The sequence below is a fragment of the Dryobates pubescens genome, chromosome 5 (assembly GCF_014839835.1).
Source record: "Dryobates pubescens isolate bDryPub1 chromosome 5, bDryPub1.pri, whole genome shotgun sequence".
Classification (NCBI taxonomy): Eukaryota; Metazoa; Chordata; class Aves; order Piciformes; family Picidae; genus Dryobates; species Dryobates pubescens.
In genome coordinates, this window is record NC_071616.1 from 38,020,850 (window position 1) to 38,048,165 (window position 27,316).

Below are 27,316 nucleotides of genomic sequence, written 5' to 3' on the forward strand. Positions count from 1 at the left end.
GGGGAGGTGGTAGTGTCACCATCATTGGAGGTGTGAAGGAGGAGACTTGATAGGGTGCTTGGTTGCATGGTTTAGTTGATTAGGTGGTGTTGGATAATAGGTTGGATGCGATTGTCTTGAAGGTCTCTTCCAACCTGGTCTGGTCTATTCTATTCTATTCTTTCTTCTTTTAAATTACGTTTGTTCTCCTCTCTGAATATATTTCCCTCAAAAAGGTCTCCTACCTTAGCTAGCCTCATTCATGTGACATTCTTTTTAGACAGTGAACCTCTTGTAGCCTACTCCAAGTGTTCCTTGAACAACCATTAGTGCCCAACTGTACAGTTTTCACTACAACATCACCCATTCCCAGCAACAGGCACTCAATCTTCTCTTCAAGCATATTTCCACAGTGCAACCTGGCTGCACTCTTCTAAAAGGACTCAATCTTTCCAAAGGACTCAATCTTTCTGTATCCAGCACAGGATATATCAGAAGCCCCTAAGACACAAAATGAAAAGCAAAGCAGGTAAAGTACTAAAAGGACAAGAAGAGATTCAGACAGAAAAGGCTAGACAGCAAGTATACCTGCTCTTCCTTCCCATCTTCTAATTTAAACCATTAGGCTACTAGGGGTAAGCCTTTTCAAATGAGCATCGCTTAACATGATTCAGCAGAATGAGTTTGTGAGATGGCAGTGAGTTTGTGAGAAGCAGTGGTTCAACCTGCAGTAGGTGATCTCTTTCAGTGGCTATCCAGTTGGGAAGGTTGAGAACATCACAGGAATAATCCAGACAAACTGCAAGAAAGGAGCACATACTGAAGGGGACACTAATGGAGAGGTCAAGAAGCAGACCAGGAGAATATCCTTGAGTAAAGTCCTCAAGGCTTGCCCACAGACTGTTAGAAGATGGTCCTAGTTCCAGGTACACAAAAGGAGTAAAGATGGTTTACAATGAGTTGAGTATTTCAGAAGATAGAAAAATCAATGCAGATAACCACTTAATAGTGTTTGGCCTTTACTAGAAAATGAGGTTGCATTAACATATCAAACATAACTTTAGCACTTGTATAAACAAATAATCTTTAACGTGCTGTCAGCTGCTCAGCATTTTCTTCAGTTTGCACCAGTAACATGTTAACACAGCATTATGGTGCCTGCCATGCCTACACAAACTGATGAGGTTTTTTTGTTCTGATCATTACTTAACATGATTATTCAGTGAGGTGCTCTGAAAGTAAAAGGTACAGATATTACACAAGAGAAAAGACCAATCTGCAAGCCATCGAAGAAATAACATCAGTAGGACAAAGACAGAACACAGCAAAGCATTAACATCGTGCAGAGCAACCCCCTGCCCCCCAACCATTTGGTCCCTGTGTAGTTTGTTTATATGAAGACAACATCTGTTCCCAGAGGCCTCATGCAGAAGGGTATTTAAGTCTGTGCTGCTCAGGTCGATCAGACTGTTCATGTGCTTTCAAAGAGACATAAATGTTTTGCTACACCAGGGTCCCTCGCTCTCATCTCACTGAACTAGGTAGTAATGTCAGCTGCATGACTCATTTTATGTTTCAGTGCAGATTTGACCCAGAGAGAGGGTACTGTGACACAACTTGGCTGAGGAAGAAACCCATATAGCAGGAACCCATAACAGTTCCTTACTACAAATGGTGGCTATTTAATACACCTGTATTTGCCTTAAATATTACTGTATAGCATACAATGGTTTTATCATCTCTAATTAAGAAGAATCCAAATTAACCCTCCCTGAACTTATGGCAATTTGCTAGGGTTAAAAAAAAAAACAAAAACCCCCAGCCCCCAAAACAACAACACAGTCAACACATAATGCCATTTATAGGCTAGGGTTAAAAAAAAGGAATTGATTTGTCTCTGTCAATACAGATATGAGGGTCAAAGTCTAACGAATCAAATGAACTAGGCCTAAGAAGAGGCCAAATTCTGCACAAAGTTGTTTCCTGAATTCTGAATTACATTTGATAGTATCATCCAATTAGTACATACAAAAGATAGTATTTTATGAAAATGTGTTTGTTCTTCTAGAGTGCTTGTCAGAACCTGCAATACTTTATAATCTTAGGAATCAGCACTGGCATGAACACACGAGGCTCCACTGATGAGATTGTTAAACAGAGGGACAGTATGTAGCTGGAGGTACCACAATATGCTTGCCTTGTTCTTGCACTCCTCCTGAAGGCTAGGCTATTGGTTGAGTGGGGTCAGAGTGGTGAAGTTAGTCTTGTTTGATCCCACCCAGTCCACAGATTAACAGTAAATCTCAGCATAACCACAGCTTCCATAAATACCTTCATTCTGTCATTAAAGGTTACATCACAGGATCGCAGGATGTTAGGGGTTGGAAGGGACCTCCAAAGATCGAGTCCAACCCCCCTGGCAGAGCAGGACCATAGAATCTAGCACAGGTCACACAGGAATGCATCCAGATGGGGCTTGAAAGTCTCCAGAGAAGAAGACTCCACAACATCCCTGGGCAGCCTGTTCTAGTGCTCTGTGACCCTTACAGTGAAGAAGCTCCTTCTCATGTTGAGGTGGAACCTCATGTGCTGTAGTTTATATCCATTGCCCCATGTCCTATCTCAGGGTGCAACTGAGCAGAGCCTGTCCCCTCCCTCTGGACACCCAGTCCCCAGATATTTATAGGCATTTATTAAATCCCCTCTCAGTCTTCTCCAGACTGAAAAGCCACAGGGCTCTCAGCCTCTCCTCATAAGGCACATGCTCCAGTCCCTCAATCATCCCGGTAGCCCTCCGTTCTATTCAAGTCAGACAAAAAACAAATGTGAGTGCTTAGTCACTCACTGTAGGCCAGCTGGTGCAAAATTACTTGACTGAGTATCAGGGCCTCCACTTTAAACAATGAGTACTATATCATGTTTTATGGACCCCTGTGTGCGAAGACCATGCTGGACTGGGATCTGCTACTGAAGGAAGTAGTGAGAAATAAAAATAACCTAGTTCTTCCTGAAGAAATTGTAAGAGAGGTTTAAGGTCTCCAAATTAGGGGACAGTAGGCATCAATCTGAGTGGTAAATGAACTATTTTCTGACATTTTTTTCTTTTATGTATTTTAAAATGCTCATCAGCAAAGTAAAAGACAAGCTGTATCTTGATGGAAAACACACAAATACCATTAGAGGATGACTTTGTGTGATACCAAGATCCTACCTCCTACTACACAGCTTAATAATTTCAGAAGTGACAAATGGTGGATATATTTAGGAGTGAGTTAACATATATTCACTGCAACCATCAGCTGAACTACAAATAATTATTCTAGACACTAAGCATGAAAAAAGATGAAGAATGAAGGGCAACAAAACTGGTGAGGCTTAGAGCACAAGCCCTACGAGGAGAGGTTAAGAGAGCTGGGACTGTTTAGCCTGGAGAAGAGGAGGCTCAGGGGAGACCTTATTGCTGTCTACAACTACCTGAAGGGAGGTTGGAGACAGGTGAGGATTGGTCTCTTCTCCCAGGCAACCAGCAGCAGAACAAGAAGACAGTCTCACACTGCATCAGGGGAAGTTTAGGCTGGACGTGAGGAGAAAGTTCTTTACAGAGAGAGTTGTTAGCCGTTGGAATGGGCTGCTCAGGGAGGTGGTGAAGTCACCATCCCTGGAGGTGTTCAAAAAGGGACTGGATGTGGCACTCGAAGCCATGGTTTAGTAGTCATGAGGTGCTGGGTGACAGGTTGGACTTGATGATCTTTGAGGTCTTTCCAACCTTTATTGAATCTATGAGTCTATGAAATACGGCTACTTTTTCACCTGTTACTTTTTTTTGTTGTAAGTAGAAAGGTGACTACAACAAACAACTATTTGAAGCACATGAAAACTGTTTCTTCTCCTAGTTTATTATTTTGTTCACCTCTACTTACTCCCTTTATAAGGATCTACACTTCAGAGGAGCTCCCAGCTGAAAAGACGCCTAATGGAATGCAAGCGTTCTCAGTTTGAGAGCCTTTCTCTCTCCCTCCCCTCAATATATATTTTTTTAATTGAACAGTCTGCCCCTTGTCCCAAATTCATCATGATTCCTGAAGAGGCAAACATCTTGCGCCACTTGGATGCTGCACAACTCTTTCCTCTGCAGACAAAAATAATACCGAAGCCATCCAGTCAAAACACAAACCAATCTTTGGTGTCACTGTGAATTATGTACTTTGAACTGTACTTTGTACTTCCAAACTATGTTTGGAAGCACTTACATTCATACAACTAGTTTTAATCCTTTTCCTTCTAAAAACAACAACTTAAAAGGAAATAAAGAGATAAATTAGTAGTTACACAATAATCAATAGAAGGATTTCCCCATGAAATTATAATTTTGAATTAAGGCTTTCTAGCCTCTCAAAGGAAAGGCTTTTCTTCAAAGTTCTGGCAAACCATCAGCAATTGTGTTTAAATGATTATTTATACAGTGCCCAGCAGCTCAGAAGTACTGGGATTGCAAGAAAGAAAAGTGCTTTTGTAGAACGTAGCCCTCAGAAACATATGCACATTATAAAAAGTATGACCTGTAGAAGAGAAGAACCTAATGAAAGCATTTTATGTAGCAGGGTAATGCTGTTTCTCCATCAGAAGCCATAAAAAATGGAAATGCATCAAAATACAACTGAAACATTTTTGTCTTGTCAGTAAGAGCCAGTTGGAACCAGCAGAATTAAGGCAGATAGTAGGCTCCATAAATGATTTGGTTTCCTGTCTCCCCCTTTTTATGTCTGAGCACTACACAATGCAAGAAAACAAGCCACCACTTATTTTCATTTTAAGAGTTAAGGGACTGTAAGTGCACAGAAACACATTCAGAAAATTCAGACAGTAAAGTTTCACTGTTTCCACTCTTCATGCTAACAATCTAAGCATGTGCAGCTATTCACCAGCACTGAGCAGCACTATCATACTCACCTACCCAACTCCATTCTCTATATATTCTTAACCTTCCTTTCAGTGATGACATTTCAAAGATCAAGACAAGCTTGATCAACTTCTCAAAGAGCTCAGCACACACAGACTTTCCTGATCAATGACACTCATTATAAAAAATGTGCAAGGAGAAAGGAAAACGTGATGCTCTCGAGCTAAATGTGAGTCCCAGGTGATTCAAGCAGGGCTCCTGTACTGGCTGTGCCACTAGACTACCATGGCTCTGCTAACAGGGGGTTGGATGACAGACTCCTAATCTGCAGGAAGAAAGGTGACAACAAGAGCTGCTGAAGCCACCTTCACAGTTTTCTGTATCCATTGCATAGAAGGTACAATCTTACCTCACCTCTGATCCATTCCTTACAGCTGTGTCTGAAATTAAGCAAAAATACTTTCAACTAACCTAAGTTTCTTCCCCCCTAATTGCCTGTCACATATAAATAAGTGATTTCTGTTTTACATGGAAATCACATTATTAATTCCATTTTAATTTCATGCCTATAAGTCTAATAAATAATGTATAAACTAACCATGTAAGCTGATGAGTAGGATGCAAGGTTAGCGTGCCTGCTCACACACATGCCTGACTGCAGATGTAGAAACACCAGAAAGTGGCATGGTACAATGAACTTCATATAGTTTGCATGTCAGTGTGTCATACTCAAAAGCAAAAGAAAATTACTGATACTCCAAATTAATTCACCAAATTAAAAACACTGTTTAAAATCTGATCATAAGAAGGAGGGGAAGGGGCACTCAAGTGTCAACAATCTCTTTTAAAAGCAATGTAAAAAAAATATTTAGAAAGCAAATCTATAAGTCACTGAATAAATGTCTAAGTACAATGATGCTTAGAATAGGACCAATTTTACTTCCAATGCATGGCAGCAATTCCAGGATAGATTCAAGAGACAATCTCAGGGTAGAAACTTCTGCATAGAAAATAATTCAGGTTAACTAAAATACCCTGCTGACTACCTGAAGATGGGATTGTTTAGCCTGGAAAAGAGGAGGCTCAGGGGAGACCTTATTGCTCTCTACAACTACCTGAAGGGAGGTTGGAGACAGGTGTGGGGTTGGTCTCTTCTCCCAGGCAACCAGCGCCAGAATCAGAGGACACAGTCTCAAACTGCACCAGGGGAAGCTTAGGCTGGAGGTGAGGAGAAAGTTCTTTACAGAGCAAGTTGTTAGCCATTGGAATGTGCTGCCCAGGGAGGTGGTGGAGTCGCCATCCCTGGAGGAGTTCAAGAGGGGATTGGACGTGGCACTTGGTGCCATGGTTTAGTAGTCATGAGGTCTTGAGTGACAGGTTGGACTTGATGATCTTTGAGGTATTTTCCAACCTGGTTGATTCTATGAAATAATTTCTAGCCTGGTTGAGTAGGAAAGGTCCCAAAGAAGCCAGTTAGAACAGCTGGATATAGAAATAGTTTTAGTATCAATTTTCCAAGTCAGTGCAGCTCCCACATACCCATTTACACACTGTTCTGCAAGACAGCTTTGGTCATCCTGAACTCTGGTGCTAACTACTGTGCTATTCATTAGCACACTGAGCTGTAATATGAATGGGCTACTGCAGTCACAACACTTTGTAAATGCAGATAACCTAATATACCAGTTTTATTGTCTTCAGTTAGACAATAGTACTGATTTCTCAGCAGCCAAACCCCTCTTTACCACATGGAAATACAATTACAGAATCACAGAATGGTTGAGGTTGGAAGGGATCTCTGGAGGTCATCTTTCCCAACCCTCCTGATCAAGCTGGGCTACCTAAAGCCAGTTGCCCAGAACTGTGCTGGAGTGTTTCTGAATACATCTAATGAGGGAGACTCTGAAAGGACTATAAAATACTATGTATTCCTAATAAAAGGAAGGAACAGAAATTTCAGAAACCCATGAACTTAATTTTTTTACTAGCTGTTTTACTTTTTTCTCTTCTGTGTTTGAAAGGACAAAACACAGATCTTATCTCCCCAGTTTCTTTAGTCTTTCTCTCCCTTAAATACAACATCTTTCCCTCCTTTATTTTGCACTCCAGGATGGACATATACCCCAGATCTCAATTCTCACCTTGTCTTGTATGGTCCACTCCACTGCACTGTTTCCTTTCTGATTATGTTTTTGCTCCACCGTGTTCCCATTGATATTGCCTTTATTATGTGATTCTTCTCAGTAATTCCCCACTAATTATACAAGTGTTTAGTGACTTTATAACTCCTGATAAGCATTGACTAATTACTTTTCCTAACCCTTGAATCAAGTTAGTAAATAGGATTTTCTTACTTTATGGGATGAGAAATTAGCACAGAAATTTTTAGGAAGCTTAATCAACTGACTAGATCACGTCAGAACTGCGATTACTACACCCAGAAGCTTTCCTTTACTGACTCAACCAGGTGATACAGAACGATTGCTTCCCGTGGCCACGTGTTTTGCTGGCTCCTCAGAATAGTCAGTTCTACTACCAACAGATGGCCCATGTCCAAGAGACAGACTGTCAAACATCTGACACAACACATCATGACAGATAGCTGACAATTGCTTTTGTTTAAGGCCTTCCCTGCCCCCTGCCCCATTTAATAATCTGCCGTGTAGGCACTCAACAAAAATAAAGAAGTTGTAGAAGGGAGGTAGTGAAGGTGTGGAAGGTTTATGTAAAGAAGAAATGTCAGAAAGAAACATTCATAGCCTGATCTTCCAACCAGATCTAGAAATTAGGAACCTGACTCTCAGATTAGTGCAAGGCACTCAGCTGCTGACAAAGGCATGTCTTTAGAAAGTGTAATCTTGCCTAATTGAACGTAACTAACATTAGTTGACAAGAAAACAAAATTTGGTAAACAATCTGTCATTCTAATGAGCTGGTCTTCAAATAATCTTCAATGGATTTTCTTAAAATCCATATGCAAACAAGACTATTGCCTAAACATTAAGTTGGCATTTACTGCACAAAAGGACAGGGATACTTCTGCTCCGTTATTAAATATCATCACACTATTCGAGAAAACATTATCAGGGATCACTGTATAGATGCCACAGTTTTTATATCTCTTTATTCAATCATGGGATTGCAGGTGTTCCTTGTAGTGAACACTATCTGCTTGTCCTGGTAAATACCATAGTCAAAATGAAGCAATCAGTGGTTTAAGTGGCAATTCTTCAATTTTTCTTTTGGCTGTCTAAAGTGCTCTCCCAAAATGTCTTTAATGTGTAATAAAAGCTACTTTAAACTAGAGATTACAGCAAACTAAAACAGTTAACTAGGTAGGTTAAGAGCAGGTATGTCAGAAACAAACCCCACTTTTTGAATAAATAACTTTAATCAGTATATTTGCTCTTTCTTCAGGGAAGCAACATAAAGAACAACTCAAGATCACAACCATCCAAAAGGAATCAGCCTTTTAATGGCCAGGGAATAAATGTGAAAATGGAGTAACCAATGAAACATCTTCAAATGATACTGTAAAAATCAGATTCCTTCTCACCAACTCAGAGATCTAGCGAACAGAATCACAGGATCACAGAGTTGTCAGGGCTGGAAGGGACTTCAAAGATCATCCAGTTCCAATCCCCCTGCCATGGGCAGGGACACCTCACACTAGAGCAGGTTGTTCAGAGCCACATCCAGCCTGGCCTTAAAAACCTCCAGGGATGAAGCTTCTACCACCTACCTGGGCAACCTGTTCCATGGTCTCACCACTCTCATGGTGAACAATTTCTTCCTAACATCCAATCTGAATCTACCTATTTCTAGTTTTGCTTCACTCCTCCTAGTCCTATCACTACCTGACATCCTAAAAAGTCCTTCACCAGCTTTCTTGTCAGCCCCTTTCAGATACTGGAAGGCCACAACAAGGTCTCCTCGGGGCCTTCTCTCCTCTAGACTGAATAATACCAACTCTCTCAGCCTGTCTCCAGAGGAGACAGAAAACATTTAAAACTGGTATTTCTGATATCTTTTCAAATTTGCTCATGTGCTGTAAAAAAAGTGAAATAAAAAGAGGGTTTTTTAAAAAAGTGAAGAAATTGATGAGCTTTGTACATGCTTAAAATGAATCACACACAGCAGACCAAGACACCTCACAAAGAATGTTTAAGAAAGAAAATAAAAGCTCTGCAAAACTAGAGAAAACCATGTCTTTAGAAGTTAGGTACTGCTCAGCTTTGGTAATACTGAGAAACATCCCTAAGATTTTGGTACATGAGTAAGACTTCTCAAATATTAAGTAGTGATTGAGTCTGAAGATTTTACTTCTGTAACAAAATCTGGGTTTAATTTCACTGAAGGGCTTTACAAGGATTGAGGTGACTAGCTACCTGAAGAGATCACAGAACGTTAGGGGTTGGAAGGGACCTTGAAAGATCATCTAGTTCAACACCCCTGCCAGAGCAGGATGACCTAGAGTAGGTGCACATTTCTCAAGCTAATTGACCAAGCAGCTTTGTATGAACAGCCATCTAAAAGCTTCCAGGCTTATTACTGAAAAGCAGAATTGCTTAAACCTAGAATCAGCTGCTTTTGACACATGCAGTTACCAACACTGTCCTCACCCAACTCACAGATTCCTGGCAATTCCACCCCTAGAGGGTAGGACAACCTAAAGAGAAAAAAAAAATTAAGAAAAACACAAAGATAGAAGAATGTTATCACAACTTCTGAAAGCCAAGTGCTGGGCCAGCCTGCCAAAACAAACAGAAAGGGTAAAACGAATGACTACTGCTGAGAAGTATCTGGATACCACAGAAGACAACACACACAACATAAAGAGAACATGTAAGAAGACACACAGCTGCTGGAGAGCCCTACAAAAGGAAGCAGGTTGATATAACTGTTGAGCACACAAGATTAACAAGGAGTTTGCTGTTTCTTCAGGGAGGCTGGCACTGGATGCTTTAGTTTTCACAGTGAGATTTTCAAGAGTATTTTTGCAGACTGAGGGACTGAGTTAAAGCCCTAACATTTTGATTGGGAAAGGAACCTCATGCAATGAGACTGAAAAATGCTTGCAGACTGAGAAAGAATACTTTGTCTCAAAGCTACAGAAGATGAAGGAGGCCAACTCACAGAGACGGCTGGTGTTCGTTCCTGTCCTGAACACAACTAGCACAGCTCATTCAGGCAAAAACTCCACATGAAATCTATTGCTTTGTACATTGCTGGGATCTATAATACAACCTCTGAGGTATAAAATTAATCATCATGATTACACCATGACTTGGAAGGAAATCTTACCTGTTGGTAATCTTGAGAGACAACTGGGGGAAAGTGTTCATAATCATTCTTATATTTCCTCTGCTTTAGGGGTTCTACCTCAACTTTTGGTAATACTGCTGCAGATAGCAGGGAAAACTACTACAGCTGTTTCAGAAATAAGCAACTCAGCATATCTGAAAGGTGACCAACAAGAACTTGAATTAATATATTTATATCTACATATTAATACCTGCTAATTCATTAAGCAGAGGTAATGTTGAAACTCCCCTCTCAACAGGTAGTTATCAATTCTATGTTATCAACACTGTATTTAGAACTGCTGCTTATCTTCCACCAGTACATTACACCAATGAAATATCCTGTAGTTAGTCACTTGTAGTATTCTGTATTTCTGGCAACTCCAGAATTGCAAAGATTGTCATACTTTTAGCACTTAATACAGTACTGTCCTTCACTCACAGGTTTTCTGCGTTACTACTGCAAGTATGATCCTTTATACACAATTACAGCTTCCTAATGGCCTTTAAGTATTTTTACATATTTGAATTGTCCCAAAGCATTTTCAGTGCAAAAGTAAACTCTAAGTCAGATGATGGTATTCTGTGCTGACTTTGTGTATACCCACAGCGAGCTGAACAATAAATACATTAGAAAGACTACTGAAGAGAATGGCAGCCAAATGGTAACATCAGAAAGCATTAATTTCATTGATGACAGCATCCTACAATCACATGCAGACCACACACAAAAAGAAAACCTGCCCTTCATTTGCAATAAAGGGTAATGGAAGCTAAATGTTTCTTCTTCTCAAGTAACTCAGCTTGAGAAATAATTAACAGTGAATAAACAGACCATGGAAAAGAGGGTAAACCCCAGATACTCACCATCTGAAGCACGAAACAGTAAAGCCATACAACAAACAAATGTCAAAGGAGACAGTTAAGTTAATACCACGGTAAAATCTTTTTCTCATAAAAAGAATAGTGATACATTTTTGTGTTCTACTTGGTTTTTTGTTTGTTTGGTGGTTTTTTTTCCTTTTTTTTTTTTTTTTTTTCCCCAGGGCCAATATATACTTTAGACCAGAGGATGCAAAGTATCTTTTTCAAGCCTAAGGATTTCCAGTAATTGATGGTTTCACAAACAAAAAAGAGTCACAATGTCCAAAGCAAGAGGAGGAGAGGATGAGGGAGCTGGGGTTGCTTAGCCTGGAGAAGAGGAGGCTCAGGGGAGACCTTATTGCTCTCTACAGCTACCTGAAGGGAGGTTGTAGACAGGGGGGGGGTTGGTCTCTTCTCCCAGGCAACCAGCACCAGAATAAGAGGACACAGTCTCAAGCTGCGCCAGGGGAGGTTTAGGCTGGATGTTAGGAAGAAATTCTTCATTGAGAGCGTGACTGCCCATTGGACTGTGCTGCCCAGGGAGGTGGAGGAGTTGCCATCACTGGAGGTGTTTAGGAGGAGACTTGATGGGGTGCTTGGTGCCATGGTTTAGGGAAAATGGCAGTTTTGGTGATCATGACCTGTTCATTTAAAAACACTTAAAAATCTAGAAAGAAACTGAAGTAACAAAAACGTTGATTAAGACCTACATACATTTCAGTCACAATCATCTACCACACTGCTGAAAATGAGTAATCAGCTTATCATTACAATAATTTTTCCTGACCTAAACTTCCTTATCCACCACCTCCTTTTACTGCTTAACACACATGCTGAATCATAAGGATGACTGGGGAGGGGGTACTGCAATGCTAGGAAAAAAGGGTCAATTTTTCACATTAGGGACTTTTGTTTGGGGGGAAAAAAAATCCAACAACCATGAAGTCAACAAAAACTTCACACTTTGTGTATGATTTTATTTGTGACCTATGCTACCAGTTCAAAGCCCATTTTTCATCGAAGGAATCAAATTCATCCATATCCTGTGGACAGGTCCAAAATCTTTACCATGAATGTCTTCATATAAAGTAGTCTAATAATTTTCCAAGTAAAAGGGCTGAATACAAATGCCCTGGAATACTTTCTCCAGTAACAGTGATAGCTTTTACTTCCCCTTAGCTCTTTTATTTAATTATTTATAAAATAAATCTGATTCTCCTTCTCAGAGTAATTTAATTTTTATTCTTATTTTCATGTAATGCACTAGCAGAGCTTTCATGTAACTAAACTGAAAAATATTTTCTTGGATTAAATGGATTCCCCCCCCCCCCCCAATTTCTATACTCTTGTCTTGAGTTCTTAATGATTCTCAGAAATTTTAACTGAAGAAACACAATTTCCCCTACTGCTACTAAGTTCTCTCACCTGTCTCTACTTCTGTTTTGTTTTGCATCATGGAGTGCTGAGAATGTGGGCTGGATTCCTTTTCTGATAAAGCAAACTCAAAGATGCACTCCAGGAATGCACCTATTACATTCTGACACAAAGGAGAATTCAGTTCATAGCGCCTGAGCACAGCTGGTTGTGCTAGTTTACCACAGTCCTTTCCCTACAACACAGAAGTGAGGGAAAGTAACATACACAAAAGCCTCTGGTTGAGATAAGATGAGAATTTAATATAAATGAGATAACAATGCATAATTACCTTAGCCTACTTGCACATAAAGCACATCAGGAAGCAGCAGCAAGCAGAAGCAAGTGACCTAAAAACTCAAGCTAGAGAGATACTCCCCCTTCTCTCCTCGTCCAGCTGCCATTCCAGTGGAAAAGAGCCAACACCCAAAACCCCAGACCCCAAAGGAAGGAAATGGAACAGGAAGCTTCCCATGTTACAAACTGAACTTCACACCCCATAATACTTTGCTCCAGGCAGCACTTTCATTTTTAAGATGGCATGATGGCAGCATGGGATTCAATATCAGCAGCAGATACAGAACACAGAATTAACCAGGTTAGAAAAGACCCTTGTGATCACCAAGTCCAACCTACCACCCTAGGGGTTGGTCTCTTCTCCCAGGCAACCAGGACCAGAACAAGAGGACACAGTCTCAAACTGCGCCAGGGGAGGTTAAGGCTGGATGTTAGGAAGAAATTCTTCATAGAGAGAGTGATTGGCCATTGGAATGTGCTGCCTGGGGAGGTGGTGGAGTCACCATCATTGGAGGTGTTTAGGAGAAGACTTGATAGGGTGCTTGGTTGCATGGTTTAGTTGAGTAGGTGGTGTTGGATGATAGGTTGGATGCGATGATCTTGAAGGCCTCTTCCAACCTGGTTTATTCTATTCTAATATTTATACACACTCATCCAAAAGAACAAAGTATTTTTGCAGGAAGATTTCTCTTAGGCAACTTCCTAAGAAACAGCTTTTAATACAAAACACACAGATGGATTTTTACTTCTTTTTAATTCAATCAGAGACATTTTAACCAGCAGGTAAGCAAACTGAAACAGGATTCAACATTCAGTACCTAAGCTGAAACTCTGAAGTGTTGACTACCATTAAAAAACTTACTTTAGGTACCTCTGCAATAGTTCTGCTACCTACAGAACTCATCTCATGCACATTGCTTGAGGGAATACTATTTGAAGTCTGCTTGTATCACCTGGGAAATTTCCTCCGTGGCTTGATGCTACTGAAACAGGCAATCAGTAAGCATACAAACCATTTTTTCCTCCCTTTCATCTGAGGGTTTTAACATTAAATATTTAAATTAATTCTAGAAATTGGTTTGGAAGACTAAGCTGTGTGAACCCAGAGCTTAGCACCGTGATAGACGAGTCAAATAGCAATTAATCAAACAAGCTTGCATGCAAATTTACTGTCATTTTCAGAGGGGTGAAGAGTTTCTAGGTACTGAAAAGAAGATGAATGTTAGACTGGAAATTCATTAAAGTTTACAATTAAAGACACAAAGCTCAATCATGCCCTCAAATACTATGCAGGCATGTATTTTCTGAATTCTGCACAACACACTGTTTGCAGAGGAACAACAGGTGATTTAACAATGCAAACAGTAATGTGTCTCAGGGCATCGTTCAGCTAAAACCTTATGGCACTAAATAGAAGAAATGTAGTATCAATTAAAAATTTCCTTCAGAAGTTCAAAAAGACAAACCCTAATCCCTCTCTTCAAGGAAACATTGCATTAACATTTACATATTTACTCATACTTAGCATTCATGGACTAAACACAAAAGTTCAGTATAAAGAGCTCCTTAGGGCAATTTCCTTCCAATCCTCCTCTCCCTCCCACTAATGACCTACCAGGTGACCTCCACTTCCAGCTGTGAGAAGCATTAACTCAAAAACTAAAAGGCCTCACGGAACCCAAGCCTCTCTGAAGTCATAATTATGGAACAATCTGCACAAATACTCATTTTCACCAGTGAAATTCTGAATCCAGCAAAATCAGTTGGTGTTTCCTGCCCTCCTTGCTTACAGAGAAATGACAATCTGCTACACCAATCCAAGAGACCAACTGATTGCATAAGACTTCTATTATCCTCTCTGAACATCTCGCCTCTCCTCAGCTTTCTTAATGCCTTCAGAATTAAGAGTTACACACAATGATGAAAGAAAACAGCACCATGATGAAAAATTAAACAGGTGTTATTCTTTGGGGGAACACTCTACACAAATCAGAAAACCCAGTGTAAGAATCACAGAATCATAGAATGCCATAGGTTGGAAAGGACCTCAGAGCTCATCTGCTCCAGCCCCCTGCCATGGGTAGGGACACCTGTCAGCTAGACTCAGCTGCTCAAGGCCTTATCCAACCTGGCCTTGAACAGCCCCAGGGAGGAGGCATCCACAACCTCCCTGGGCAACCTATTCTAGAGTCTACTGCCCGTGTACTGAAGAACTTCTTCCTAAGATCCAGTCTAAACCCACCCTCCCTCAGCTTAAAACCATTCTGTCTTGTCCTATTGCTAGACATCCTTATCGAGAGGCCCTTTCCAGCCTTCCTGTAGGATCCCTTCAGGTATTGGAAAGCAACTATAAGGCCCCTGCTGGAATCATCTCTTATCCAGGCTGAGCAGCCCCAGCTCCCTCATAGCAGATGTGTTTGAGCCCTGGGATCATTTTCGAGGCCCTCCTCCAGACTTGCTCTGACAGCTCTGTGTCCTTTTTAGGATGGGGACATTGAAACTTGATGCAGACGTCAAAAGGATTCTGTTTAGCCATTTTCCTCTCTATTGTAGTCTCCAGTGGACTAGTATTCCTACTTCAGAAGAACAATACACAACTTCTGATCATAGCCAACATTTAACTGAATGTTCACCTGGAAAATATTCATGCCCCAGCTAGCACAAATATATCCAAGGTAGAGAGTCAGAGCATACCTAATTGTCTCAGAAAGTAAAGAATTGTAATTTTTCAAGCTGCCAGAAGATAAGTTTTTAGAAGAGGCAAGCAGCCAAGTAGGGAAGAACCTGCCCCTTTGTTAGATGCAAAAGATTCTTGATGCCCTCCAACATCCCTCACAGTTGTCTCCCAAATAAAGCAGTCTCTGGCTTTCCTTGGTACTTTAGAAATTCTGCAACTGATAAGATTAATGTTATTTATTCTGCAAAGCAGTGAAGAAAACATGGATTTAACCGTGTTCAGTATAACATGGACTTCCTAAAGCATGGATTTAATCACACTTTTGAAGGATTATTTTATTGCTAAATTTCAAATTATTTTGCTTTTTACATCTATTCTATATTTTAATCCATAACCCTACTGCTTTCTCTCAGGACTTGGACTAAATTTGCAGGGTAAAAAGGGCATCTTGCAGACAGCTCATCTATTGGTTCCACCATCCTGCTGGCAAGGAATTTCCCCATGCCCATTTATCTTGCCACAGAGAAAAGCACTGCGAACGAGGGCAAGAGGAACTTGCTGTTGCCTGCCCAGAGGAAACCAATCATAAGAGTGAAACAGCATGGTCCTTAGATCCTTGAATTACAATAAACATCTCCTTTACCTTCACTTCATTCCTCAAATAAGCCAAAATCATCAGGACCCCATAGAAGCTGCCTGGTTCACAAACAGCTGTGAATGCAGCGTCCTACCTTCTCTTTTCCTGTTCTCAAATATTAGTGGCAAAAGGGAAAAGGTAGAAGCAGCAGCATCCTGGCAGAGCAGCTAGGAGGACACTGTCAAATGTGCTCATGCCAACCAAGAACTGCATTGGCATCCTTAACCAGGAAGCAATAAAGTGTACCAAAACACAAAGTTTAAAACTGGGTGGCTAATTCAAACTACTAAAACTACCACCCCAAACTGTGGCAAAGGGATCACCTCTACCCTGAGATAAGAGAGTCACAAGGCATTGTGACCTGTCACCTGATGACTCACAAATAAAGGGCCCAAGAACTGTAAATAATTTTTTTTTATATAATTAAAATATGCTTTGGGGTTGGTGGTTTGTTTTTTTTTAACAGTTCATAGAGCTCTGGGGTTTATTATTTCAATAAGACCTTTCACTCATGTGCTGAGAATGCCTTAGTGCTCCCTGAATCACAGGCAACACAGAGCTCTATGCCTTATGTGGGAGTTTTAGGCTCTGCCTTTAAAAATTTTTCAGAGCTCTTGAACAGAGAGTGGTAAAATGGAAATAAATCACTGCTGGGCATAAAAAGGAAAATAAGATAATTCTAAGCAATCCCATTGGAGAGATCTCGTAAGATTTAGTTCCCAAAACAATTTCTTTATCTCCTCACTTCTTTGCTCTGGGACAGGTAACTTGCTTTTTCTTGTCCTTGGCTGTATTGTTTTGGCTAAGTCTAACATCCCTTTGGTCCTTTCTGCACAGGGAGGTAAGGGGGAGGGGCAAGCAGGGAGAAGCCAGTAGCTTCCCCTGGTCCTTGGTCAGGGGGAAGGCCTTGTGCTGTTTATTAATTGTAAACACTGTATATTTTGTACATATTCATTGCATTTCATTGTAGATTGCAGTTTTGCTTGTAAATGCAGCTTTCATTTGCTTCCAACTGAGCTGGTCTGGCAAAGTTAATGGGGGGGGTGGGGTGGGTGGGTAGGTGTGCAAAATTTCAACCCACCACACCTTGTTTAGCACAAAAGGAGGGAAACTGCTTGATCAGAATGCTAAAAAAGGGGGGGGGGAACCAAGCCAGCAAGAAGCTGACTTGTTGTAAGAACAGACATTTATCAGTTATTAGTCATTAGTCGAAACTGATAATGATGGGCAGTCAAGCGTAGTGCTTCTCGTCTTTGTTTTCAACGATGATAAAGTGCTGCCTGCTGCCAAACAGTGCCTCGAAAAGGAGAAAGCTTCTTAAACTTGCTTCAGAAGAGCAACTGGGTGCATGCCAATTTTTTTACATGAACAGTCATAAGCATGTTCCTGCACAGCAGGATGTGATCAAACTATTCAAAGCTGTAAAACCAGGTTTGCTTGCCAGTTATGTTATTGCTTCAAGATCGGGGTATTACAGACAATACTTTGCCAGCTATGAAACCACTGTTTTTTCTCCCCTTACCAACACATTCTACACTTAAATATTTAAAACTCTGTGTAAGGCTGATTCTTCCCCATTAAAAACAAAGAATTACAGAATTAAAGTGAGGACTGCAAATGCAGCAAACACACAATCTCCTGAACTGTGAGCCATCTCTTGTTTAGCTTAAAAAAAAAATTAAGTCACTTCCTTCGAGCTGCACCAATTAAAAGGCCCCCTCCTCTAAACCAGAAGAAAAATAATTGTAATGACTTACTCAAGTCCTCAGATTCAGCTGCCAGCCTTGTAATCATATTAACATTCCTGTCCATAAGGTGTGATGTGGTTAATAGGTGGTTGCCAGATTGGGACATTGCACTGTATTGCCTCCTGCTGGAAACCACTTCTTTCTTTTTATGAAGATCACACAATGTGACTGTGCCATATTTACTAAATGTCTGTCAGTAATTGGATTACTCAGGCAAGAAAGATTTTTGCAGAGAGGCAGAACTGCTGTAGGGCCAACTGGACAAATAACTTTTTTCCTTGAATGGGTTAAAACAAACCCAAACATCGCAGACTAGAAACTGGTGTTTTATTTCTCACGACAGCCAGCATCTTTTCCTCTATTTTCCTATCTGAAGGACCAGTCACAAACCAGATTCAAGCTCCCTTGTATAGCACACAATATCTGCTCACTAACAAACATATCTCAGCAAATACAACCAAACAGCCAAGTTTGTTTTTTTAAGGGGGCTGGTACAGGAGAAGATGGATGTCAATGTTTAGCCACGCTTTAGTTGTTTGTTTTTTATTCACTTGAAAATACATACTAAAAGTAGTATCAAATATTTGAGTTTATAACATTTTATTTGTTTTCACACATACAAAAAGTAGTTTGCATATTTGCTCAGCAATCTAGTGAATGATCTAAGATTACATACACATGCACGGCTCAATACAGGGACAGAAGTGCCTCTATCTGCTTCCTACTACGAAGGAAAATTCACTTTTGAAAGCTCAAAAAACCATGCAGAGGTTCTTGGGTTTTATGACTCAAACACCTCCACCCCCCTTTACATGATCTTTCCATGACATAGACAGTGCTCTTTCATTTTTGAGGAATAAAAAAAAAATATTCAATTAAAATTAAAATAGAAGCAGCACAACTAGCTAACCACTGTCAAGTATGCTGAATCATAGAATGGTTTGGGTTGGAAGGGACCTCCAAAGGTCATCTAGTCCAACCCCTCCTGCAGTCAGCAGGGGCATCCTCCATTAGATCAGGTTGCCCAGAGCCCTGTTGAGCCTGACCTTGAATATCTCCAGGGATGGGGGCACAATTACCTCCCTAAGCAACCTGTTCCAGTGTCCCACCACCCTCATGGTAAAGAGCTTGTTCCTCATATCCAGTCTAAATCTTCTTTAATTTCAAATCATTGCCCCTTGTTCTCCCACCACAGGCCTTTGTAAGCAGTGCCTCTCCAGTCTTCTTGTAGCCCCACTTCACATACTGCAAGGCTGCTAGCAGGGTCTCCCTGGAGTCTTCTCTTCTCCAGGCTGAACCACCCCAGGTGTTCCCCATATTTTTGTGGCCCTCCTCTGGATCTGCTCAATCAGGTCCATGTCCCTCTTGTGTTGAGGGCACCAGAGCTGGATGCAGTACTCCAGGTGAGGTTTTACCAGAGCAGAATAAAGTGCAAAACTGCATTTCAAAGGCTAGTTGAAAGTTACCTGTACTTAAAATCACAGAATCAATAAGGTTGGAAAAGACCTCAAAGATCATCAAGTCCAACCTGCCACCCAACACCTCATGACTACTAAACCATAGCACCAAGTGCTATGTCCAATCCCTTTTTTAACACCTCCAGGGACAGTGACTCCATCACCTCCCTGGGCACCACATTCCAATGGCTAACAACTCTTTCTGTGAAGAACTTTCTCCTCACCTCCATCCTAAACCTTCCCTGGCACAGCTTGAGACTGTGTCCTCTTGTTCTGGTGCTGGTTGCCTAGGAGAAGAGACAAACCCCCTCCTACAACCACTCTTCAGGTAGTTGTAGAGAGCAATAAGGTCTGCCCTGAGCCTCCTCTTCTCCAGGCTAAACAATCCCAGCTCCCTCAGCCTCTCCTCGTAGGGCTTGTGCTTGAGGCCTCTCAACAGCCTCATTGCCCTTCTCTGGGCACATCCAAGCATCTCAATATCCTTCTTAAATTGAGGGCCCCAGAACTGGACACAGTACTCAAGGTGTGGCCTAACCAGTGCTGAGTACAGGGGCACAATGATTTCCTTGCTCCTGCTGGCCACACTATTTCTGATGCAGACTTACTTGGTCATAGGAAATGCAGAGTTTATAGAACATCCATTCTCTAGGAGCATAATTGATTCCTTACTTGAAATAGAAGCAAAGTATTCTCCCTGTGAAAGTTTTTGAGTTATGGGTGCTGGTCTCTTCTCACAAGTAATTAGTGATAGAACAAGAGGGAATGGTGATCCTGAGGGTCTTTTCTAACCTGATTGTTTCTATGATTCATCTCCCTAAAGCAGGTCCTGCTCCCCCCACCCCTCCAACCCCTTCTCATCTTCTCAAAGCACTTCCTGCTCCCACCACCCTACTTCATCTTCCCAAAGCAGCTGCTGCTCCCTCTACACCATCCTCCACCCTGTCTAAACAGCTCCTGCTCTACCACTACCCTTTTTGCACCCATCCCAGAGCTGGGTGCAACTAGCCAAGATACCACAGAGAGAAGCTCATACCCAGTAAGGAGGCCCAGCCAGCACCCGTGGATGATATTGGAGTAGCAACCAACAGTCTTCCTACCTAACCGGGGGGCCACCAGGCCCCCCGGCCTTTGTTGTCACCACCACCATCACCCAGTGTGCACAATGGGTACTCACCAGCGATGAGAGGAGGATCCCTCAGCCCAGATGGGCTCAGCTTAGGGCTTGTGCCTTTCCTGGGGGGGATTAAAAAGGGGAGTGGGTGGGGAGGGCAAGGTGGCCACACCTGGGGTGGGAGGAGACTCCAACAGAGCCCAGGTGCTCTGGGATTTGAGAGGAAAATGGGGTGGGTGGGGTGGAAAAGGGGCAGATCTGGTGGGAAAGGGGAGGTGGTGGTGAAAGGAGGGGATTTAAAAATAACTTTATTTTCCATAAATCTTTCATAATGCACAACTGCAGTTCATAGATTGCTTTGCCTTCATGCAAAAAGAACAAACTCATCAATACTCCAAAAAATAAAGCACAATTCAAGGCTGCACCTTGAATATTTGCTTCAGTTTTAGGCCCCTTAATATCCAAGAAGTTGGATATATTGAGTTGCTTGAGTGTGTCCATAGAAGGGCAGCAAAGCTGGTGAATGGTCTGGAGGGCAGTACTGATGGAACTGGGGTTGTTTGGCTGGGGGACACCTCATTGCTTCCTGCAGCTCCCTGAAGGGAGGTTGGAGTGAGGTGGGGGTTGGTCTCTTCTCTCTAGTATCAGGTGATAGAATGAGAGGAAATGGCCTGGAGTTGTGCCAGGGGAGGTTTGGGCTGGAGATTAGGAAAGAGTTCTTTGCTGTAGGAGTGGTCAGGTATTGGGGAAGGCTGCGTGGGGAGGTGGTGGAGTCCTCATCCCTGGAGGTGTGGCCATGGCACTTGAGGACATGGTTTAATGGTCATGGAGGTGTTGGGTTGATGGTTGGACTGGATGATCTTGGAGGTCTTTTCCAACAGAAATGATTCTATGATTGTTTCTTACTAAGAAAAATCAGCAATGCCACAAATAACTCCCCCAAAGCTAGATCTTTATATTCACTGTGCTCAACTGCCAAATGCCAGGCTGTTATGAAGAAGACCATGAAGAAGGATATAACAGATACAGCTTCCATCCAAACCCTTATTCTCATGAACAGGAAGTTCTCTGTCAGACGGAACCTGTTACAGCAGTCACTCAAACAATAATGCCGCCTCCAGCACTGCCCAGCAGCAAGCAGCAACAGATCAACATGGTGCTCACACAATGTGTCACGACGATTCCACCGCCCACTGACCTCTGAACTCTAAACCTGCCTTTTGTAGAGGACAGCCACAGCACGCTGGTTGTTTATTTCTGCTTTGTCTCAGGCTGTTCTCATCAATCCTCCTCTCATACTTGATGTCACCTCCAACAAAAATATTTCAACTTGCAGATGTCATGAATGCCTGAGGCGACCTCAGATCTAATTTCTGATGATTTGCATTTGTTAATGCTAAGCATATACATCCCCTGAATTATATCTGGTCCCTTTGTGGTCTAATGTAGGAATCCCTCTCCTATTGTTCTGGCTGTTAGCACTGTAATAACTGCTGCTATTGCAATGTTAACAAAAGACTACTAATAATTCAAGTACGGTGCGAATTCCCAAGGAATCACCATGTAAGAAACAGAGATGGAAGTGGGAGCTTCAATTCCAAGGATCTGTTTTCCTGGGTTCAAAAGTTACTGCCATAAAAGCTTAATGTGTGTGTGAAAACACGACACATGATCAGTAGAGTTCTAGTAATAACAATGAATTTGAACCAGTTATTAGTTTAAACCAGTATTATAAATTGCAAACTGCCACACAGTAATACAGCTTTAATAACAAACATTTACATTTTCATTTGGCAGGGATTTAGTTGTTTTTGATGTTGCTTTTTTTTCAGCTGCACTACCTTTTTAGCATTACCTGTGCTTTTTGCTGACAGGCCCAAAGATGGCTTTTCTAATCGCAGCACTTAGGTCATTACTATATAAAAAAAATAATTACCTTTATTAATTTCCAAGCTTATTACTTGGAAAAGATTACTCCTTAAACAGGCAGCTTAAAAATCAATTCAATTAAAAATCTATTAAAATGCCTTGCAATGACATTCTTCTGACATTCATAGAAGTATTATAGTCTAAATATGCCTGAAAGTCCACTTCAAAGAAGCAGAAATTGACCAAGAAAATAAGTAAAAGCATTAGAAAAGTCCTTCTCTTTTGCTGAAAAGTCTTCTTATGAGCTGCTCACTTCTTAAATGCCTTGTGCAAAGATGAATGCACACAAACTGTTGGACATTTCCCAGTTCCCAGTTTCATGACGCTGCTCATCATAAAAGCAAAAGAAAGTGGACTGAAAAAGTAAAGCTCCAGAATCAACATCTTCCAACATTAGCATCATTTGCAGTGCATACTGGACAGACATGCAAAATATTTTATGCACCAGGCAGATGGGGATTTCAAACTTAAAGCAGGAGAGAATGCAAAATCTTTTGAGTGCAATGAATGCAAAAAAAGTGAAAATCATGTGTGTGGAAGGGCCTCTGTCACCAGGAGACTTTTCAATACAATAGCAATTCAATCAGTGTTATCAATATCACTCAAGACCACAAATTTTACTTTAAATCTAATAGAAATTGGTTAGGTGTGGGGTGAGTTTGGTAACACATTAAAAGTCTGAGTCTTCAAAACTGGAAGATTCAGATGAAGTTTCTTGCCTGGGTTAAATAAGAAGTGTCATCCAGTCTAAAATCTTGTATTTTCTCAGGAGGCGTATCTCTTACTTGGACTATTTCTCCCTGTTTCTATGGAGCTAAATTCTGGTTAAAATTCAGGAAAGAAAACTATGGGGAAAGTACACCTAAGAGAAAACTTCCATGAGATGGGAAGAGCAAGAAGACTTCATAGCGAAGAGGATGAAGGAAATGTTCTGTGTAAACAGGAAACTGCAGGGAATGAGTGAGCAGGGCAGAAAAAGGACCTCAGATTCTTTCAAGTCATGTAGCAGAAGTGTAAGACTTTGAGAGTCAAGGACCACATTCTGATTTGTGTCTCCTGAATGTAAAGAAACAAAGGGAGGAATTGCTCACACTGTTGCATGTAGTACTGTTTATCTTCCTTTAAAGTACATTTTTGCTACTTATAACCTTTTACAAATCTTTGAGTTCTAGTTAACTGTCATCCACTGTATTATCTCAGTACTGCATATCGCAAAACAAAGTCCTCAATAGCTTTTTCATATTGATCACTACACCAAAACCTGTTTTGTTATAAAAAAGGAGACAGCTAGCAATCAGATCCAAACCCACAAACAATAACTCTTCTCATGAAATGTATTGATGCCATTTCAGTGGGCACTACTACCATCAAGAAAGGGTTGCTCGTTAATCACCCATTTACTACAAAGGCGCTCGTTGAGATTTTCAGCAGAGCAAAGTAAAGGAAATCATTTCCTTCCTCAAAAGTAAAGTGGGGGGGGAAAAAAAGAAAGAAAGAAAGAAAAAAGGGAAAGAAAAAAAAAAGAAATTTGATATTGAGTGATTATGTACTTGTAGAGACTTACTTGAGACAAAGCAGCATCCCGTTGTTCTATTACTGCATTCATTTCCTCAGCTATTATTTTCTTTTTACGTTCTTTGGTCCTGTGTATTTGATTCAGAATTATAGCTCCGTTCTTCAGTATATCTATCCCAGTGTCTGCATTGTTTATTCTGTTCAGTAATTCCTGTAATGTCTACCAACAGCATTATATGTTAGTCAGACATGAAGTTTTAATATATTTTATTTAATATAGGGTTTTAATTAATAGGCACATGTGAATTGTAAATTGACTGAGTGAAGTTATTGAATTTTCATATTGCGGCAAAGATGTACATTATTAGTGTGTCAATTCTTCTTTTTCCCACATCTTAGTTCTTGAAACCCACTCAATTGAACTTAAGCCTCTAAGATATAAGACTGACATCAAGAAATCTCCTCAGAGAATGGCTTACCATGTCATTTTCTTCAGGGTTAATATTTTCTAGCCTAGAAAAAAGGGACACAGAAAGCCTGATCAGTAGCATTTCCTTAGTGCAGCAAAATGAGTTCGCTTTTTAAATCTTTAGAACCTCAAGTAATTTCATTCTACTAGTCTTTAGAGTCAACCATGACACTGAACATATTAAAGTGCCACCTGCTCGACTCCATCTTTCAATAATGCTCCATATCTTCAGCACTGACTTCAGACTGTTAAGTTATTAATGTTTACTGCTATATATGACTACAAGGATCAATTGTTCATATGTGCTTAGATGAAGAAAGTTCCCCAGTGATAGAAATGACTGATGCTCTTATTTTATTTATTTCTGGGCTTACAACTTTTACCTGACGTTGTGTTTGTGTTGTTTTTGCTGCACCCCGAAATGAAACAGGACAGGACTTTTGTGGAGAGTTGTTTTGTTTTGTTTTCATTTTTAAGTAATTCTTTCTCCACCTCCCCCTTTCCGAAACGAGGACATAAGCCCAGTTGAAGTTTCCTTAAAAATACTTTGAGTTTATATCTTGCATAAACTAGCAAGCTAAACCAATCCTTTGTAAGGCCCTTAATTCTGAAACAACTCCTCCTGCACTTTCCTCCCTTTTTATTTCAACAGAACACATATTGACCTGCCAAATACAAAGATGATACATTTGGTCAGACAGCACTGAACACTGACTGTGCAAAAGTAGTGAGTGCTAGCACAAAACTCTAATAAATGGGAAGGTGTGCTTTTTTATTTCACCTAAGGTTAGTTATATGGACAGCATATTATTTAAAACACTTCTGTGTATTTTAAATCAGAAAAAGACCTCTTTTCTGTTGAAAAAAAAAAGGGGGGGGGAGCATATTAAAGCATATTTTAAAAGACAGATTCAGTACCATTAAACATCTAAACAGCAACAATTGCTTTGCAACAGTGCTGTGACAAGACGTTAGCAAGCAAACATCACAGAGCACATGACACTGCATGAGCACCTTTTGCATTGAAGTTTTACCAGAGAATAGTACAGAAGGCATAGTAAAACAACCAGTACTGAAATTCATTCTTTAAATATAAAAAGGAAATAATTCAGAATGTACTACCAGTGTTAACCAGCTGATATACCCATATGAAATTCACAAGCAGAAATGACAACCTATGCAGTCAGCAATAGACCTAAATGAAACAAAGGCAAAGGTAACCTTTGCTGGGTTTGACTTGTATTCATAAAGTAACACAAATCACAAAATAAACATATTAGATGTCCAAATTCTCAGAACTGGCTCCTTGACTTGGCTCCTGGTACTGGTTCCTGCTTTTGGTTTTTCACATTGTTCTAAGTGTCACTTCATGAGGGACTTAAAAATGGATCTCCATCTAGTTTGTATTCACAATGAAAGGAATGGTATTTGTCAAAGTAAATTGGCAGGACTGACCCAGCTTCTCCAGAGGACTTTTACCCTGCTAAAAGAGTGGGTCAACAAAATCACCCAGCCGACCAACAGGCTAGGTAAGCAGGGAACCTTAGGGGGAAATGGAAGTGGGAAAAAGAACAGAAACTTCTACCACAAATGTAGCCCTTCAGCATACTACTGCCACAAGGGACCTGTCTGTGGGTGTACACACAGCTCCCAAGATGATCATATGTTTTAAAAAGCTGCCTCCAGAGCTGTGTCTTTGCCCTGCTAAGTGGCACTTAGGTGTCTCATGATTTTAAACAGCAGTAACTGAGGATTCCTATTCCCCCCATTTCTGCGCACATTCTGCCAGCATAAGCTCTGGAGCCAAGGGGGCTGAAAGAATTTTGATTGTTACAGTCAAATAATGACAACAGAATTGCTTCAGCTGCTAATTTAAAGAAGGCATTAAAGCACTTGATAAAGGTTGGCAGGCTGTTCAATATTGCCCTCTTGTAAAGATCTCTGATTGGACTAAGTCCAAAGCAGATGGAAGGAGTGACCTGTGCTTTAAAACTTGATGAGTGTGGCACGAGGAGCCAATGTTCTTCATAAAAACTCAAGCCACTTTGTTCTTCATGTCTGAGACAGAAAACTTGACCTTCTGAACAACAAGCATCAGGAAGAAAATATTAAGGATGGTAGCTGGAAAAGTTCCAAGATTCTCAAAGAAACTAAAAAAAAAAAACCCCAAAAAAACCAAACACCAGCTCCCTCATAGCTCATCCCATCATCCCTGCTCCTTCCAAAGGACTGGTGGAGTGGTGAGGTGAACTCCCAACAAAATTTCCATTCAGCCAAAATAATAACTACTTAGAATAAAGAATTTGAGAAAAGTAATTTCCTCAGGGGTTTGACTCTGCTTCTGAGAATGCAGTGCCTCAGCTTGACTCTTCTCAGTCACAGCTCTGGTTCACTCCTTCCATTGCAAAATCCCAGACATCCAGGCAGAATCAGAAATACCACTGCTTGTAAAGATGCCAAACCTTCTGAAAAGCCTAAGACTTGAAGCCAGGCTGGTGTTCTAGCAGGAACCTTGATTTCTGGTTTGCAAGGTGTATGCTGCATTAGTAAGCATCCTGTAAGCTTCGAATAAGTGGACTAGAAGAAAAGCAGTTGAGCCTGATGGAAGCAATCCCACCTTCTTGTTCTGTAATGCCCAAAGCCTCCAAAACCAGCAAAGAACTTAAAAAAACCACAAACCACCTGAAACCAATAAACACAACAGGAAATGCTTCCCTATACCATATCATTTCCCTTTTTGGAAGAGACAAAGAATTACTTTTTCTCCTTTTCAGGGTATTACATACAGCAATCACACACAATGCCCAGTGATTCATTGCCATTGCTCACTTGACGCATGGATAAGCGCAAAGAAACTTTACAGTGGGAACAAATGAAGTTTTTGGGCTCTCTGCCTTTGTGCCTTTTGTCAGAATCTGTCTTTTACTGCTGTGACAACTGACACTAAAGCTGTTAAGAAAAATAAAAGCAGGTAACATTTTTCAGAGCCCTTCAGCAACGCTTTTGTGTCCTACAGG

General features: G+C 40.8%; 1 protein-coding gene across 2 annotated transcripts in view; it reads right to left on the bottom strand.

Annotated features, from left to right (window-relative positions):
* MIPOL1 (mirror-image polydactyly 1) overlaps positions 1-27,316 on the bottom strand; it is a 199,213-nt gene that overhangs the window by 116,438 nt on the left and 55,459 nt on the right. For both annotated transcript variants that reach the window (XM_054162228.1, XM_054162227.1), the window contains exons 7-8: positions 24,310-24,343; positions 23,880-24,050 (exon numbers count right to left, since the gene is read on the bottom strand). In XM_054162228.1, coding sequence (XP_054018203.1) covers positions 23,880-24,050; positions 24,310-24,343 — 205 coding nt within the window. The remainder of the gene's footprint in view (positions 1-23,879; positions 24,051-24,309; positions 24,344-27,316) is intronic.